The 18,512-nt window shown below is 37.7% G+C and overlaps 2 protein-coding genes across 3 annotated transcripts; one reads left to right on the top strand and one right to left on the bottom strand.

Moving 5' to 3' along the window:
- The first annotated feature begins 1,250 nt into the window (after positions 1–1,250).
- LOC133873294 (nuclear transport factor 2-like) lies at positions 1,251–7,178 on the top strand. 2 transcript variants are annotated; one of them, XM_062311018.1, is made up of 10 exons: positions 1,251–1,391; positions 1,587–1,721; positions 1,818–1,952; positions 3,848–4,154; positions 4,612–4,877; positions 4,965–5,154; positions 5,385–5,506; positions 5,591–5,656; positions 6,030–6,111; positions 6,619–7,178. In XM_062311018.1, exons 2-10 carry the CDS (start codon positions 1,683–1,685, stop codon positions 6,834–6,836), a joined length of 1,425 nt encoding a protein of 474 aa, XP_062167002.1. In that variant the 5' UTR covers positions 1,251–1,391; positions 1,587–1,682; the 3' UTR covers positions 6,837–7,178. The 2 variants fall into 2 exon arrangements, with proteins under 2 accessions (XP_062167002.1, XP_062167006.1); XM_062311022.1 differs by having other exon boundaries at positions 1,286–1,391; positions 1,662–1,721.
- Positions 7,179–7,522: 344 nt separating this feature from the next.
- On the bottom strand, positions 7,523–16,322 carry LOC133873289 (uncharacterized). The gene is made up of 7 exons (XM_062311011.1): positions 16,306–16,322; positions 15,368–16,205; positions 11,106–11,278; positions 10,830–10,914; positions 10,514–10,744; positions 8,677–8,849; positions 7,523–8,201 (listed from the first exon to the last, which is right to left on the bottom strand). Coding segments are annotated over exons 1-7 (1,629 nt in total). The 5' UTR covers positions 16,308–16,322; the 3' UTR covers positions 7,523–8,074.
- Positions 16,323–18,512: the final 2,190 nt, after the last annotated feature.

Here is an 18,512-nt window from a genome sequence, read left to right as displayed (position 1 = left end):
GTTGACATTTTTAATCACATGTGATAACATATAATTAGAGGGTGTTAATTTTTTTAGTTCTTAACATGGCTTCAATCATGGACAGAACTAGTATTTAAAATTTGGGGAGGTAAAACTTTTTTTTTCTTTTTTTCTTCTTCTTCCCCTTTTTTTTTTGTTTGTTTGTTTTCCTCCAATATTTAAAAACTGGTAAGGTATCTCAACAAAGTTTTTATTCACTTGTTAGAGATTTTCGTCTTCTTTGATGAAAAATGGCTCACATGCGTCACACGCGCATATTTTTTTTTTGGTACAAACTTTCTAAAATTGCCCTATATACACGTGTTAAATTTTCAAAATGACCCATTTGTTTTTTTATTTTTTTTTTAAAAAACCTCACCTGGGCCATTAGGGTGTGGCTCGGCCACTTCGTTCGCCAAATCATTTTGATCATATGTTTTTTTATAGGAAGTTAGGGGCATTTAGGTATTTTTTAATAATTTTAATTAGAAATGACATAAATAACTAATGGAGTTGGTACATTGAAAATTTTATAAACTTTGTTGTGATACATTGTCAATTTTTAAACATTGGAGGCAAAATAAAATAAAATAAAATTGTAAAACTTTGGAAGCGTAAAATATATATATATTTCTTTTAAAAAAGAGATGGACGAGAAATGAAAGAATAGCATGTCTATAAAGAAAAATGATTTTTGCACAACATAAAAGTGCACAATATTTGTACTACAACACACATTGGCGGAATTCATGCATATGAGAGGTCTCACTAATTTGTCTTGTTGTACAAATATTATGCATGATTATGTTGTGCAACTAAGGGTCCGTTTGAGTTTGTAATTTCAAAAAGTACAATTTAAAAAAGTGATTTTTAAAAACGCAGTTAAGCGTTTGGTATAATCGCAGTTTGGCATTTAAAATCATAGGTTAACCTTTTAAAATACTGCGTTTTCAAAAAAGCACTACATTGCCTGCGATTTGAATAAGCACTTTTTTGTGTTTTCAAATCGCAATTTTTTAAAAACACAGTTTTCAAACGGTTCATTTTATTCGATTTTGTTTAAAATCGCACTTTTTCACTACGAAATCGCAATCCATGTTTGCACCCTAAAGACATCCCGTCTCTAAATTGTCTTTCCAATTTTGCATATTTAAAGTTGATAGGAGAATGTCAAATTAGAAAAGCCATCGTAAAGATGAGGAAGGGATAAGGAAAAGAAACCCAAAAACTTTGCGCACAGAAAATACCCAAAACCCCAAAGAAAAGAAAAAAGAGAAAAAAAGGGTGTACAGTAGGATACAATAGCACATACAACAAAACCCAAAGGGGGCACAACCAGTGGAGAAAAATCTTCCCCAAAATCTGATCTCTCTCTCTCTCTCTCTCTCAAGGTAATCCTCTCTCTCTCTCTCTAGAACCCACGCACCAGCACTAGCAATCTGTAAAGCCTTACCATATCTCAGATCTCTCTGCGAATATTCGCATATATTGCATATGTTTACGTGCTTTGTTTGTGAATCTTAATGAATAACTTATAAGTATCAGGTTTTGTTTGGTGGTGGTGGTGGTGGTGGTGTGTGTTTCAGATCTTGCGGGGCAAGAGGAGGCATTGCTCATCTTCGTCCCGGGTTTTGATTTCCTTTTTTTCTCTCGCTTCGTAGGGTTTTAGAGGGTTTCGGAAAATGGCCACGCCCTTTCCCGTTCCGGTCACAGCTGCTCAGGTCCCTACTCTCTCTCTCTCTGGGTTTTGCTCTATTTTTTTTTTTTTTTTTTTTTTTTACTGTGTTTCTAATGGTGGTGGTGGTGAATGGGTACAGGTCGGAACGTACTTTGTGGGGCACTACTACCAGGTTCTGCAGCAGCAGCCGGACTTTGTGCACCAGTTCTACTCCGATGCCAGTACCGTGCTTCGTATCGACGGAAACACGCGCGAGACCGCCGCTACAATGCTCGTAGATCCTTCTCCTCTTTTTTCATCTTATTTTGCGTTTTGAGTTCATGTTTTTCTTGTTCCTTTTTTTAGAATAAAAGCTGTTTGAATTGAGATTGATGTAATGCGTTCCAATCAAAAATGAAGAAAGTGACAACTAAGGGTGTTACTTGGTTTGGGTTTTTTTTTTTTTTTTTTTAGTTATGATTTTTTTGCCTGCCATGTGAACTATATGTGGGATTGTTTATCTGCTGGGGTCTTTTTGCTACATTGTGATACATTTTGCCAGAGGAGTTGTAGGTTTAGTTGATCTTTTTGGTTCATTGGAAATTTTGAGGTGAAAGGTATCGACCCCAGGTTTATACTCTATGCATTTGTGGAAATGGAAAAATCGAAGGGAGTAAATTGATGAAGTATGGTGCCATAGGGGGTGAACTATTTTTTTTTGGAAATATGGATAGTAGTTTTTGGTCATTCAGTAATCGCTACTTGTAAGATAGCCATATGGTCCATCAGTGGTGTACATTCTTAGTTGAGTATCCCAAAGTGCTGGAAGCAAGATATTTGTTTCTTTGAACTATGAGAATGTTGGTTGGAATGATGGTTTACCAATCATTTGAAGCAAACTATCTGTTAACTTTTCAGGGAGCACAACAGTAACATTATCATGTTTACTCAATGTGTCTACTTGATGCATTTGCCTAAATTTGTTGCATTCTTTTCATGTGCACTCGTACTAAGACAAAAAGTTGATTTGACATGGTGGTTGCAGATAATTGCACATTTTATGATACAATGTCATTCTCAATTTATTAGAATGCAAGATAAATGTTGTAATTGGGTTCCCTTGTTTTATTGGAATTAGTTAATAACTTGAAGAGGTGTATACGCTACCAACATGGCATAAGAATGTCATGCTTCCTCTTCCACTGTTGCTTATATGAAAAAAAAAACCAATGATACAAAGTTAACAATGATATCATCTTTTGAAACATGTTCCTTTAATTGATTATACAAGTTAATGTCCATTACAACAACAGTTTTACGTGTTCCATGAGCTTATTTATTTCTTAATAATTTCATGAAATAGAATATTCAAGCCGCCCATCCTAAGACCCCACTTAGGTGAGACCAGCATTGGGTGATTACCCTTTTAACTTTCAACTTTTTAGTTATGATATTCTCCTGCTTTTTGTTTATTGTGTGTTTTCAAGTTAGTACCTGAACTCTTTCTTAAGACGTTCATTGGAAATGGGTGCCAATGACTTCCTGTAAAGATATGCAGTGCTTTTATTTTAAAGAATCCATATTGGTTTAGTAAGTTTAGGTGTCTGGAGTTGGTATAATGGAGATGAACTCTCTAAAATTTTGATTTTTTTTTCCTTTCTTTAATGATAGTGCATGTATTGTTTGTGTAGATAATGAGAAAATTCTGACATAAAATAGCAATAAGCAATGAAAGATGGAATAAAATGCCACTACCGCATTCCAGCAGTACCTGTTTCTGTTTCATTAGGTCCAGGCTTCCAGCTAATGTCTCGCTGTATTGTTTTTTGGGGACATTCGTTACTGAAATTATAGATTCATCACTATGAGTAATTATTACCAACTTTTTGTGAAAGCTTTGGGATTAAATGACACCTGTTTTTGTAATTGAGTTTGCTGTAAATCAGGTTATATATTGTCGTGCATTTAGCTATTTTGATCTAAGTTTCTGTTGTATTTTTAACGTAACTTTCTAGTTGATAGGTTTGTTTCTAATATTGTCGTGCTGATTTAGTAATGGTTCCATCTTAAGGGGCTATCCTTTTATGCTCTATCTTCTCTGTTCTAATACTCAGTTTTTATCATTTATGTATGTCCATATAATAGATCTCTTGATATACTTCATCCAAATTTTATCTTTTCTTTTGGCAGCAAATCTACTCCCTTGTTATGTCACTCAGTTATACAGGAATTGAAATCAAGACAGCACATTCTCTGGAATCCTGGAATGGAGGTGTCCTTGTGATGGTCTCGGGCTTGGTGCAAATTAAGGATTTCAGTGGAAAGAGGAAATTTGTGCAGACATTTTTCCTTGCACCTCAGGAAAAAGGCTATTTTGTGCTTAATGATATTTTTCACTTCATTGATGATGAGCCAGTTCGCCACCATCCAGCTGTCTTATTAGGCCATAGCAATCTCGATTCCAAATTAAATGCTCCTTCTACTATTCCAGATCCAGGTATTGTTCATTCAACCTAAATTAAAGGATAATGAGTTCTCATTCTCTCAGGGTGTAATAATCACAATCTTGTTGTACAACTGTAAAGGGAAAGAAGCTTTTGATTATATTGGTGAAATAAATTAATGGAATATGTGTAATTATATGTATTGAGCTCGTTTACAAGAATTTTGGTAATGAAACAAATATGGATTTTGTTGTTCTTGATGAGGTAAGGTCTATGATTAGCAATGCCAAGTATACTGTTTGATGTGGTTTTTACTTCTTGGTTAGAAATTGTAAAATTTGTGACCAGTGTTCAATAAAATTTTGTTCATGCATGCTGATAAGGAACAGCTTTCTTAATATTGCCTTTTTAAAATCTTTGTGACAGATTTGGTAACTGTCTATTTGTACAGATACAGGAAAATTTTCCTGCACCCAATAATTTAGTAAATGAAAATGATGGTTTTTGCAGTGTCCAATTATTTGCTGGGTGGGGAAATCCAGGCAAGAGAGTTTGTGGCTCCTACTGAGGTCAAAGAAAATGGTCTAGTTGACAATTATAGTTTTTCAGAGCAACGATTGCAGCAAGTCCCCGAGTCTGAACACATGCTCGAGAACAATGCTGCAGAAGAGTCAAATGGTTTACTTCAGAATACAGTGAATGCTGTACAAGACCACCTGCTTCCTGCTGTTGAGGAACCTGTTGGAGAGCCCCAAAAGCACACTTATGCTTCTATTGTATGTACTAAATCTACTAATTATCCATTTGAGGGATCCATTCATACCTGGGACTGATTTTTTTTTCCTGCTTGATTGTTTTGGAAGTTACGGGTAGCTAAAGGGCAACCCACACAGGCAGTAGCTTCACAGCCTTCTGCTAACAAAAATGCGCCGGTTACTACAGAATGGGATCATACTTCACAGCCCACCACTCAGCAATCAATTATGCCATTTAATTCATTTGAAAGGCCTATAGCAGAGATGGCAGAGGAGGTTCCCACAATGGAGTATGAAGGTTTGATTTCTAGTAGTCCTAATGTGCATTTCCATTATGGTATAAGAGCAATAAAATATCTAAAGATTGGATAGGATTTTGGATTTTCTTTCTTGGAATATATATATATATATATTTTATGTTTTTCCTTTGAAGATAAGATATCATTTGTTTGCTATTGCCTTCAAAACTGTGGTTTATGTTAAGTTAAAAAATTTGGAGCATTTATTTTACTGTGTCGATACTTGTAGATGAAATTAGGTCTGTTTATGTGAGAAACTTGCCACCCACGGTATCTGCTTCTGAAATAGAGGAGGAATTCAAGAATTTCGGTAGACTCAGCGACGAGGGTGTGGTCATTAGAAGCCGCAAGGTTCATACCCTTGGCATCTTTATTAGCTGTATTATTGCATTGTATCATCAAATTGCATGAAGATAAATATTTATTTATGTGCAGGATGTTGGTGTTTGCTATGCATTTGTTGAATTTGAAGATATGACTGGTGTTCAGAACGCAATTAAGGTTTGAATATGCTTTGAGAATCCCTGATATAAAATATCTTTTAATTATTATGGATCTTCTCACCAATCCAAGTATATTTCTAGAAAATGGAAAAAAGCATTTGATTTGTTTTCTGACACGAACCTTTTTTCTGACCCTTTCTCTCATTGGTTGACATCATTCCAATTTCCCAAGTTCGTATAGCTTTTTTCTGGTGGTATTAAGTTATTTTTTTAGCTTTCTTAAATTTCAGATATCTATACAGTAGAATTTGGATTAAAATCATTTTCTTTCGGAATGCCCTTTTGTGCATCTTATTACTTATCAAGAAGAAAGGAATTTCTGTGTTTTTGTTGGATTTGTGTATTAAAACGCCTTTGATTTATGTCTGTAGGTGGGTTCTCTTCAGATTGCTGGACGACAAGTATACATTGAAGAGCGGAGACCAAACAGCAACATTCCATCTCGGGGAGCAAGTATGTTTTTTTGTCTTTCAATACTATTATTTTTCATGAAATGGCCTAAATCCTCACATTCAATGAATTAGTGCATCATACTACATTCTTCTTCAACAGTGAGCTCTAAATTTTATTATGGTACCTGAAGTGGCTTATCAGCGTCACTGGGAGGGTTCAAACAACCCCATGCCATATCAAGTACAAGGATTGCATCACATTTGATGCCATATGTTATATTCTTTTCTACACAAGCTTTACTTTATTCATAATCGTCTCAACTGTCTGTGTGACATGTTGCCACTAGACCAAGCTTTTTGCTTTGGCTTTTGGCCTGTGTTACGATTTCTTGGTGTTCATAGCTTAAACTTCTTGATGATGATATCTTGTCTGAGCTGAATCAGTGAGCTTCCTTAGCGGAATGATTAATAACTGCAACAATGACATTGGAAATATTTGAGCTTTGTTTTTGGTAAATCTATCATAGCAGGATGATAAGTTCAATTAATTGTTAACTGTTATGAACAGGACGGGGTAGAGGCAGGGGCAGCTACCAAACAGAGGCACCAAGGGGCCGTTTTGGCTCTCGGGTTTTTGGCAGGGGAAGTGGCTATGATGGGGGTGATCGCGACTATATTAGACCGAGAGGAAATGGTTTCTATCGACCAGGTCCCCGGCAAGACAGAGGGTTCTCAGGCCACCCAGTATCAAGAACTGGACAAAATCCTTCAGACCCCTTTAATTAGAAATTTTTAACCAGGGAGAGTGAAGTTTTGAGTCAAGCCCTGCAGCTCAGCGCATTCACGTTTGTCAGTTCAAAGATTATGATATTGATATTTTCAGGAGTCGGCTTTATTTAGATGTTTTGAAATATGAATCACATATGTTATCCCTTTTTCTTTTTCTTTTTTCTCTTTTCTTCTATATACTCATTTTTTTTCTAGCAGGAAATTATTATAATTTAACAGCAATGTGTTTGCAATTTTGAGCTCATAATCCGGTGAAATCTAGCGTTGTATGTCCTATTGGTGAAGGTTGTTGAATTGATTGATTTATTCATTTGTGTAATGTCTTGACATTTGTAGCTTTGTTCATCCTGTCAGTCTTTTCTCAGTTAATTCGTTTTTTCTGAATCGACGTTTGAGCAAGCCAACCTCCTAATTGGCCTACATTATGTTTTTCGCTTATGGTTGGTAATAGAATTGAAAGGAAAAAGAAAGTGCGTTCTGTTGTGAAATCAAAGAAAAATGGCTAGACAAGCTGGAGAGATTGCAATATATAAAACCAGTTCTTCAGGAATTATATTTTATTCATCTCCTTTGATGTCGTGTTTTTCATACTCTTCAAGACGCCCTTTTATAGGCATAGAATCATAACGTGAGGATAAGGAATATGAAAGGGTGATGCATGAATCAAGAGATTATAATGAATCGTAGTAGGAATTTCAAGGGATTACATTAATATTCACTGCATAAATGCATTTATATCATGTTCCTCATACTGTAATCTATCATACAAAATAATCGCTTGATCGAGTGTTCCTGATCACCTATTCCAAAACAAATTCAATCGCAATGCAACTTCATGGCTTTCCTCATACTAAAACCCTAAAGCAGCTACGTTTTATTGGCACAAAACAGAGGAGAATGTGCAAGTTCCTCACTACGCTAACATAATGACAATCATATATTTCAATCAGACTTAAATCGAAGTGAAGTCTCAAACGGCTTATTGCATATGTGCCATGCCGCCTTCAACAGTACTGAAAAACCTTTTTATTTATTCCCATTTTTGGCTAATCGGGTAACAATAGCATACTAAAGTTTGTGTTTAAGTTTTGCTTTATTTTACCTTACTAGGTTTGGACCCCAAATTTCAAAAATAGGTCCAACATCACTGAAAGGTTTTAGCCTTCAGACAGCCATGCAGCTGGTTTCATGCTTTTGCACATCAACTCTTATTGCTCTCGCAAGCTGTGTTGGGGTTAAGCATGTGCAGCTTTCATGGCTTGCTCGTGGAGAAGAGGCATCTGAATGCAGTCGGGCCTTGCATCACCTTCTTCCTCGTCTTCTGTTTCCCAGAGGAAACTAGCATATGCTGCAAGAACATGGCTGGAAACAGAAAACAATAGACCAAAATGGGTTGTCATTTATATGATCTCTTCTTGAGACTTCTCCTTTTGCTTTGGAGTTAAAATGAGAATTTGTAAATTTACTACTCTATAAACAACTTCTACCATGCAGACTAATGGGCGGATCAACCAATATATGGAGAACCGGATTTGCTCATGGGAAGAGAGATTGCTACAACTATTTGTCAGTGTCCACACTTAGGTCCCCCAAATACATATTTTTAGTTTCTTTAGAAGTCTTTGAAGTGACACCTGGGATTATCAATTCCTATTTATTTTAAGCATAGAACCACCTCCTAGATTTGGGCTAGTTAAGAGTTTGGTCCTGCAGAATCATAATGGATGTGCTATTTGTAAAGCATGTTGAGTCAATGCTGAAGCAACGTCTTTTAAACATGATGAAAACCTTCCAAAGTTTCAATAGAGAAATAAGGAATTCTGCATGGAAATTGTACCTATCTCCAGGAGCAGCCTGAACTGATCTCTCAAAGTAGCACAACGCTTTATCTTTGTCATGATGAAGTTCCCACACCAATTTAGCATAGAGCGAAATGATTTCACCATCTCCAGGATCAGCAAGTATGGCGCGCATGTAAAAATCCTCTGCTGTTCGGAGGTCTCCCTTGGACTGTTGGTCGAACATGATAATTACACATTAGTGACATTGGATCAAGCAGAGAAACCAACTTAATGACATGAAGAGAAGCATGATGGATCATCTTCTTTATGCATGTTTCATTTATCCTAATCAAGGTTCATGTGACTTATAGTGAGTGATAAATGTTTGTAGCACTTATTAATAAAGGTATTGCCATGCTGCCTCCAATGTGCAACCTAGGTCCAACATTTGTCTTGATTTCATTAAATAGGTTTTCTACATATTGGAAATAACCAATTCTCATTTTGGAACTGAAATATATTAGTTATGTGGTCAATCCTTTGGGGCCCAAATAACTAGATTCTCTTTCATGATTTATTTGTGCCAATGGATAAATTTGCTATAAAAATTAAGATGAAGGCGACATACATTGGGGCAGTTCAGAGGCTTTTATGGTTTTCTTCTTTGGCCAGAGAAGAGATATACTATTTAAGAGTATTAGATTGCCAAAATAGATACACTAACCAAAAAAAGATTGCCAAAATAGATACAAGTATAAAGAGGCATATGAGGTTTCTGATGTATCCTCATGAAGCTTCATGATCTTTTTTACATATAGCAAACTTATCCTGACTTAATCTGAAGCTGTCCACTGAAAACCATGAAAAATAAATGCCATTGATATCCAGAATACCTAATCATTGACATAAGGAGAAAAACTTGACTGGATCCACCATATAGACTTTACCTTTCCGTGGGATTTACATGTAAGTTGCAGACACAAATGTCTCATTCGTTCACTTCTAACGCGTCTTTTGGTTTACTACCAAGTCATGTAAATTCTTGTCCAACTTCTTTACGCCACTGATATAATCTAACATGCCTTGTTCCATTAAATGAATTTAACATCTTGAAGCCATTTATTCTCTTTGCTGTAAAATGAGTATTCCAATTAATTAATCATAATAATGTACTTTTACATCCTGCTTTCCTCCATTGATATGAAGTTACATCATTGCTTCTGCAGGAGGCAAGTTCACCGAGTAGCATGAGATATGTTCTTTATGCCAAGATGTATGTGGGACTTTACATACTCTGTTGGTGCATAGATTATTAGAATCATGTGTAGCTTATGGGAGGGGTATAGGCCAGGGTCTTTCATTGACAATAATCTTAAAGGTTCCTTACTGATCACCCCTCCACCCACTCCAAAAAAGGAAAAATGCACAGGCATGCAACACACAAACACACACAGAGGAAGCATGCATGTACACGCCCACAAATACAGTCATAAGCAATTATATTCGTGTTATGACCCAGACAGTATATTTTAATCTGCAGTAAGAGCTAAAGGTCTTTTAACCAATGCTGATGTTGCTAACTATGAGAACTTAATCAAAAGGCAGATAGATAGTAAACTCTTAAAAATCAAACTATTCGGAAATGTTAGCGCAATCCGGAGCAAAAGCATATGTTTATCGTGCCACTCAAAGAGTGTCATCAGTCTTGGTCTTCCACCAAGCTGGATAAATAGTAACCTATGGGATATGCTACAAAACTGGGTCCTACAGAGGGTGATGTTCAATCCATTATCTATAATATCAGCCTCACATTCTTGTCAATATATTCTGAGTAAAACAAGCTGACTATGAAGAGTAGAATACAAAACAGTAAACAAGATCTAATTATCTTACCTGGCACAGGAACTGAGCATAATTTCTTAGAAACAAGGGGTTGTTAGGATTCTCCTCAACCATCTTCTTATAATACTCCTCAACATTGCCACCCTTGCTGGATTCATCTGCAGTAATATCAGCCACATCCATCGCAAGCCCTGCTGCAACGTGTAGGGATGGACTAAGTAATTCAATTTCTTCTTTGGAGGTTGAGATTTCAAGTTCTTTCGTGTGTTTTTCCTCTTCAATCTGCACTTAATCTGCAAAGTATTAGAACCTTTCCAGTAATGTGAAACATTTCAAAGCCATCAATTCCTTTGCCAAAACGTAACACCTGGATGTGATCTTGATGTGCTTCATCTTCTTCCTTGCCATCCTCTATTTCCCAGAGAAAACTAGCATATGCTGCAAGAATGTGGCTGGAAACAAGACATTCAAAGGTAACTTTTACAGATGATGAACGAAGTCTGGTTATCAAGTTCACAAAAGGTTTGCGACATTCAAGTCAAGAATTTAATTCAACTCCATGAAGTCAAATCTCCAGCTGTTCCAAGCACAAACTTAGAGTTGTGTTTCTTTAAGAAGCCAGATGGAGAAAGGAGGTACTCACCTATCCTGAGGAGCCACTTGAGCTGCACGTTCAAAGTAAATGAAGGCTCTATCTTTGTCACGATGACACTCCCACATGATTTTAGCATACTGCAGCAAAATTTCACCATCTTCAGGATCTGCTAGTGTAGCACGAGAATAGTATTCCTCCGCTCCTGGAAGGTCTCCCTTGGACTGTCATCATGAGAAGGGAAATTAACAACAAAAAAATGGGAAAAAAAAGAAAGTACATTGAACAATGCTAGATATCAAGATCTAAATTTCCACTGCACAAATGCTCCGCTTTCTTCCATCATGATATGAGCATTACCAGTTACATTTAAGGCTTTTGTTTTCCCTCTTTAATTTTTCTGTTCATCCATAATTGACATAATTATAAATCTCGTGCTTCTGCAATTGAGATAGATCCTTTTAATCAATAGAGCTCGACTACATTTCCATGTATGTACTAATTCCAGCTTTGACCAGCAAACTATTAATTGGTAAAAGAAGATCTAATCGTGATACTCTACTCAGAAACTGATTGTATTTCTAATGATGGTTTAATAGTTTAGTGGGGCTTATATGTGTTGGAAATGGGAACACATTATATGCTCAATCCTGGTCTACTCATCAATCTGATATTTCAATCAATGTTCATATCTCTGATGATTCAATAGCTAAAAACTTTTGCTTTGGATTGAGATCTGATCCTCCAACACCAACCCAATTCATTGAAATTTCTGTTGCACAACAGATCTGGACACCTGGCACCAAACCCCAACCATTTATATATGTCTATGCTCACGCATAAGTATTTTGATAAGTAATCGAAATATCATTAAAAGCGTAAAACACCCCCAAGTACAAATAAAGTATACAAGAGAAGTCACTTAACTAGGAGAGGCAACAAGAATAAGAAAATCATGATAACTAAATAACCAAAGGAGAAACAAAAGCAGCTGTCCAAAGATTCAATGTGATGAAAAATTGAGACTTAATATTTTCCAAAATCTTCTCACAGTCCTCAAAACTTCTATCATTTATTTCTTTCCATAGACAGTGCAAAAGGCACGAAGGCACCATCTTCTACACAACAACACTCTGAGCATTGCCAACATTCCACCAACAAGCATACAAATCGACTACTCGTCTAGGCATGACCTACGACAACCTAAATTGACTGAAGAAAACATTCCAAATGGCACAAGCAACATCATAATGAAGCAGAAGATGTTCCAAGGACTCCTCATTCCTTTTACACGAACAATACCAATCAATCACAATGAAGTGCCGCTTTCGGAGATTTCCATTGTAAGGATCTTTCCTATGGCCGCCGACCAACCAAAAAAGGCCATCCTCAACGGAACACAATCATGACAACCCATGACACTATAGAAGGATTTAACACCAAGCAAACCCTTTTTGGAAGGAATTCACCACAGCTTGTCCTCCCTTTCCCGTTCCACTCTCGCTAAATAGAACACCCTGAAGAATGAGGCAAAGGCTCCCCCCCACCAAACAATAATGAGCCACTCTAGAAAAGCTCACATTCTATTGAATGGCACATCCAGAAAATTCCACGAGTCGCAACAGAAGCATCCTATATGCAAGCAATACCAAATAAAACTGGAGGGATTCCTTAAGGGCTGTATCCCCACACCAAAGATCCTGTCATAATCTAACATTGGATCCATCTCCCACCTTAGATCTAGTATGACTACAACTTCCCTCAACCCCTCATAATATTCTTCCATAAACCCACCCCATAAGCCCTGATGGGCTCACTAGAACACCAACCTCCACATGCACTTTCATATTTAGAGTCCACCATCACCCTTCACCAAACCTCTCTTCCAAGCCCATAGCGCCAAAGCCATTTACCTAAGAGAGCATGATTGAATCTTAGCAGGTTCCTAATCCCTAACCCTCCCTCAGAGATTGGTGTACAAACATTGCACCATCTCACTAGGTGGTATTTGAACTATTCGCCTAGCCCCCCAATAAGAAATCACGTTGGGGCTCCTTAATGCGGTTTGCAACACTCGCAATGAGAGGAAACATGGACATGAAGTACGTTGGTAAGTTGGATAGGGTGCTCTTGATAAGAGTAATCCTACCACCCTTAGACAAATACAACTTTTACCAACTAGCCAATCGACGTTCTATATTCTCAATCACACTGTCCCATATATGTTTGGCCTTATAGGATGCCCTCTATTAATGTACAACACACTTCTAGTGTGTCTAAACTACTTAAGAGTCCTAGTGAATCTATTGATAGACCATTCGGTTGATAAGGATGAGTAGATAAGTTTATCATGAAGAGTTCTAGTTGTAATTAGAATCCTATCTAGGTTTTGTATCAGATTGGTGTTATCTATCTAGCTATACCCGAACTAGAGATAAGAATTATCTTGTAAACAAGTCTATCGTGTAACTTCTATATATACATCAATACAAGCTCATTTAGATGAGTAAGAGAGAAATTGATTTTATCAACAAAGTATTGTGAGTTCATACATGGTATCAGAGCCCCTCATAGACTAACGTCTTCTCCTCTTTTTTTCTTTTTTTTCTATCCATCAATATGTCTGGCTCCACTGCTTCATCCCCAACTTAGTCCATGAAACAACCATCTTCTACTCCTTCCTCTTCCAATGTTATCTTCACCGTTCCAAACATGAACCACAACTTGAACATCAAACTCTCCAACAACAACTTCACCGGTTGGAGAACTCAGATTCTGGCTTATATCAAAGGCCAAGATGCGTATGGCTTCCTAGATGGCACTTCACAACCTCCAGCCCAGACCATCCTGAACACTTCAATGGAAGACCAATATACTTCAAGGGCAAAGACGCAACCCCAAAACCCAAAATTCCAGCCAGCCTAGCCACATTGTCAACGTAATCATTTTGAGAACCTCCATAGGACGTGAACACTACAGTTGGCCTCTGACGTAGTGGATAACGTGATAAGAAAAGAATAGAAGTAGCATCATCTTCTATTCGAAGGAAACACAAACCAAAGCTTGAAAGAAATGATAAAAAAACTCAATAACTTTATTGATTCAATATTTCATTATCAAAAGCTAATCTTTCTGTTACATTCAGCGCTCTTTTTATAATAGTAACTACAAAGCTTCAAAAGGAAAGAAACTAATTGCTAGAATTAATCTAAACATGGCAATTTCTCAACTATTGAAAGTCTAACTAATGCTAGCAACCTAAAGATGGGGAAATCTCCTAAAGTTGGAAAACTAAGGGAAATAAGAAAAGTCAATGCTAACAAATAAATTGAAATCATTAACTCTAATCTAAGAAGGAAATAAATCATTATGAAAGTGGCACAGAATTTGAATGGAAATTGAGTTAGGATTCTTGTTTGTTGCGAAATCCTTTCCTTTTATACTTTCATTGTTGAAGATCGGATTAAAATCTGCTCAAACGGTGTTGTCTGGATTGTGGCGGTTGTGCTCCCATTCGAATGGGAGTGCACTCAGTTGATTCGGCAAGTTCTCCAAGGCGTCTCGGTCACACCCCCGTTTGGAAGGGAGTGCAACTAGTTGTCTCGGGCTAGACTCCCGAGAGGCTCGTTTGCACCCTGTTCGAAAGGGGTGCGAACAGGCTATTCAGCCCCTCTCCTCGAGGGCTCCAGTCGCACTCTTGTTCGAACAGGGTGCAACCAAGCTATCCGTTCTCGTCCGGGGCTGTGCTACATCAGTTCCTAGAATCCATTCTACATCAGCCTTAAAACCTAATGGCATCAGTGCTGCACCCTGACGGCAAGGTTTCATCTCCTTGATGCGCTATTGCTCAAGTAGAGAAGTGATACCTCTTGGGAAAGGGTCAGTGGACGCACATCAGCTAGGCCTAATAACAGGACTATAGCAAAAGTAGCAGCAGCACCACCACTACCACTACACCCAACAACAACAAACACAGCAGTAGCAGTTGCGGTACAAGCATCCTTTGAGGTGGGGTCTAATTGGGATATATAGCCTAGGCTATAATTATCCCACAACTTGGATAACTAGAATAATGTAGAGAAAGGCTTGGATATTGCCACTTAAAACCACTATTATCCAGCAGATCTGATTACAGGTTCTTAAGGAGTTGAAAATAGGTATTTTCGATATAATTGATCAATCTTGGTTGTATAAACAAGGCAAGAATTCACATATCTTAGTAGTTAACTGTTTCATCAGACATGTTTTCTCATGATTTTGTGACGTTCTAAGAATTTTCTATGTAAGGAAAGTGGAGAAAAAAGAAGACTAACCTGCAAAACATGGGCATAGTTTCTCAGAAACAAAGGGTGGCAGGGATATTCATCAACCATCCTCTTATAATACTCTTCAACATCGCCGCTACCATCATCAAAGTTGGCCACAGTTAAATCGACCCCATCGAAACCGCCAATACCCACACCAGCACCAAACATGTCAATTCCCAGCCCTGTAGCAAGATACATGCGAGGACTAGCTGGTCTATTTTCTGCTTCTTCAAAACTCAGATTCTGAACCTCATTTACACCTTCTTCTTCCTCCTCTTTCCCCTCCTGGATCAAGCTCATACTTTTCTTACTAAAACAGAATTCCCCAGACCCAGTTACTCCTTCTATGCTCTCTCCGATTGTCACAGTTCTCTTCAACGCTCCTTTACTCGGATCTTGCGGCGCGCTCTCTTCATCTTGAGACTCGTCACTCGAATTAAATATCGAAAAAGACGGCGACGATTGCAACATTGATTTGTTACGTTTAAACAAAGAATTTCTGGGTGTAGTCGGATTGCGAAACTCGTCTAAGTTAGAACAAGTATAGCCCAAGCCTTCCAAGTTCCCATCAGAAAAGGCTCGTCGAAAGGCTCTGGAGCGAAAGCTGGAGGGTTCTTGATTGCACTCAGACAACTGGGAAGCGCAGTGATAGGCTGAACATGTCAAGTTGGGACAATGGGAGAAGGAAAGTTTGGAGGTGTGGCGATCGGACGGTGTGTAGTCAAAGTCTCTGATGGTCCCTACGTGTGGGGTTGAAGAGCTTCTCGGTAGCATCTTATTATATATTGAAGAAGAATATTGCTTCAGATTGCAAGTCTCCTCCTCCTCCTCCTCACCATCTGACCTGCGAAACGTTGAATCACAATTAAAAAGAAGAGCTTAAAAGAAAAAATGTTTATAAAATAAAATTAAAAATAAAAAATCACAAATCTATGAAGCTTTACATGATTTATTGAAGAGATGGGAAATTTGCAGGTCATAAAATGGGTTTCTAAAAATAATTAGCACTTCAAATTAGAATGGATTTAGATTTTAGATCCTAAAAATCCGAATCCAAGCTGGCTGAATCACTGATAATATTTTTAAGATCCTAAGTTTTGTGTAATGTTTACCTACCATTTCTTTCTCCCTTTACCATCTTTACTTCCTAATATTATAGAAATTTAGGATTGTTATCCGAATGTCATACGACATTCAAGTTAATGATTTGGCTGTAAAAATTATTCATTAAATATGTTCTTATGAAGAAAAAAAAAAATCAAAATCAAGAACGGATCACGTCATTTCAGTTATATATATAAGTCGTATAACAGCTTACTAAATAACATTTCTTACAAAATAATTTGAATGCTTTCCATGCTTATTAATATCAAGTCATTTGTCCCCTTCAAATAAGAGAATAACACATCAATTCGAAGAAACATGCTAAAGCTCATTTTAATGTTCTTCTGAAATTCTTCTATGTTGACATGGCATCCTGTTTTTAATAAAGAAAAGTTACAGTTTGATTCCTCTTTTTTGTTTTTATTAAAAAATACAAAAAACAACAACTTTAGTATTCCTCCCGCGTGAAACACCGCTATGAAAATCTATCCATTTTTAGGAAGTGTGAAAGAAACTGTGATCACATGAAAGAAGTTGGCCGTTAGATCACAAGACTTCCGGGGAGGCTTGTGAGCGATGTACTTTTACTTTATTAACAACAATGTCCCAACTATCTCGGAAGTTTCAGTTGGCCGTTGGGCATGTGTGGACTTTAATTTTTGTTCAAAACTAATTAAATTCAAGTACCATGCACGCTCTCTCACAATCACCAAACAAACAAGGGCCGTAGGTTGAACAAGCCCCCAAACTGTCTTGTCGCACTTTGTGTCCAAGGCGCATATGGGCCATGCCTGGCCCGTAGGCCGTGGGCATTCCAGTAGCCCAGGTTCAGCCATCCCTAGTTAGGTGGCTGGGTGGGGTTAGTTTATCTCCGACGGATCCGGCTTCGGTGCTGTTAAACAAAAGTACAACATATCTGCCGTTAAAAAATGAAGAGCGGAAATTGAATGGAAGACGACGTCATTTTTGAAGGAGCTAATAGATTGCTTTAAAAGCCACTAACGTATGCGTGGACAAAAAAAATTGGCACTAATGTCTATATATATAAGCTTTTAAGATAAGTAGTGATTTAGCGTGAGAGAGATTAATAAAATTATTGATTAAATGATTAAATGTACCTCTTTTTATCGAATTAAGCTTTTGGAAAGAGCGATGATTTAACACTGACTCATCAAATTATTGAACACTACCCAAAAAATAGACCCGGTGAAGCAAACTTTTGTCACAAGTTCTCTATCATCATCCTCTTCACCGAAGACTTCATTATGGACAGCCTAATAATGATAAACTCCTACATCCAACGTGTCTCCCAAGCTAGCCAACCGTCCATCTCCTTCCCCACTGCTTAGTAAATTGTCATTGAGGAGGATGTTGCCGGCCAGACTTGATATCACAATGCACAATGTGAGGCTCACATATCTGGTGCATGTGATCATCAGCCAACCCATAGCTTGCTCCCTGTGCAATTTTTAGACGAGTTGGCCAATCTAGTTGAGATGCACCATCAGCCTTCTCATCATCTCATGCAACCAGACAACCACTAATCCAAACTCCCATTCTCCATGCATGTAGGAATACATGAGTAGCCGAGAGCCGTCATGCGTGCAATAAAATGTTGCAGCTGGGAAACCAGGTTCTTGTGTTGGGTTGTGGACGGAGCCTGTACCCTCTGATTTGAATTCCCTTTCCATCAGTCCCATGTATCCTAAGAGTTGTTTTTAGAGCCAAACCAAAACCCCCACACCCTATGATGTTCGCGTGACCAGAAATATTGTCCATGGCTTTCACGATTTCAGATATGGTAAGATCCTTGATTTCAGTCATACTATTTTGGAACAATACCACTACGCTAGCTAGTATATATCCTTGTCGACCTCAGGAGGAACCAGCGGATTCGAGTTGCAAGAGATCAAATCTAAATCAAGAAACTGCTCGACCCGATCTTTGAATAATGGAGAAAAGATGGTAATGCATTTGGAAAATCGACCTTGTAAAAAGGAGAAATCACATAAGTAGTGATGCATCTCCGGATCCGAAGTTGGGTGTT

The sequence above is a fragment of the Alnus glutinosa genome, chromosome 1 (assembly GCF_958979055.1).
Source record: "Alnus glutinosa chromosome 1, dhAlnGlut1.1, whole genome shotgun sequence".
Classification (NCBI taxonomy): Eukaryota; Viridiplantae; Streptophyta; class Magnoliopsida; order Fagales; family Betulaceae; genus Alnus; species Alnus glutinosa.
This window is presented reverse-complemented; position numbering and strand designations above follow the sequence as displayed.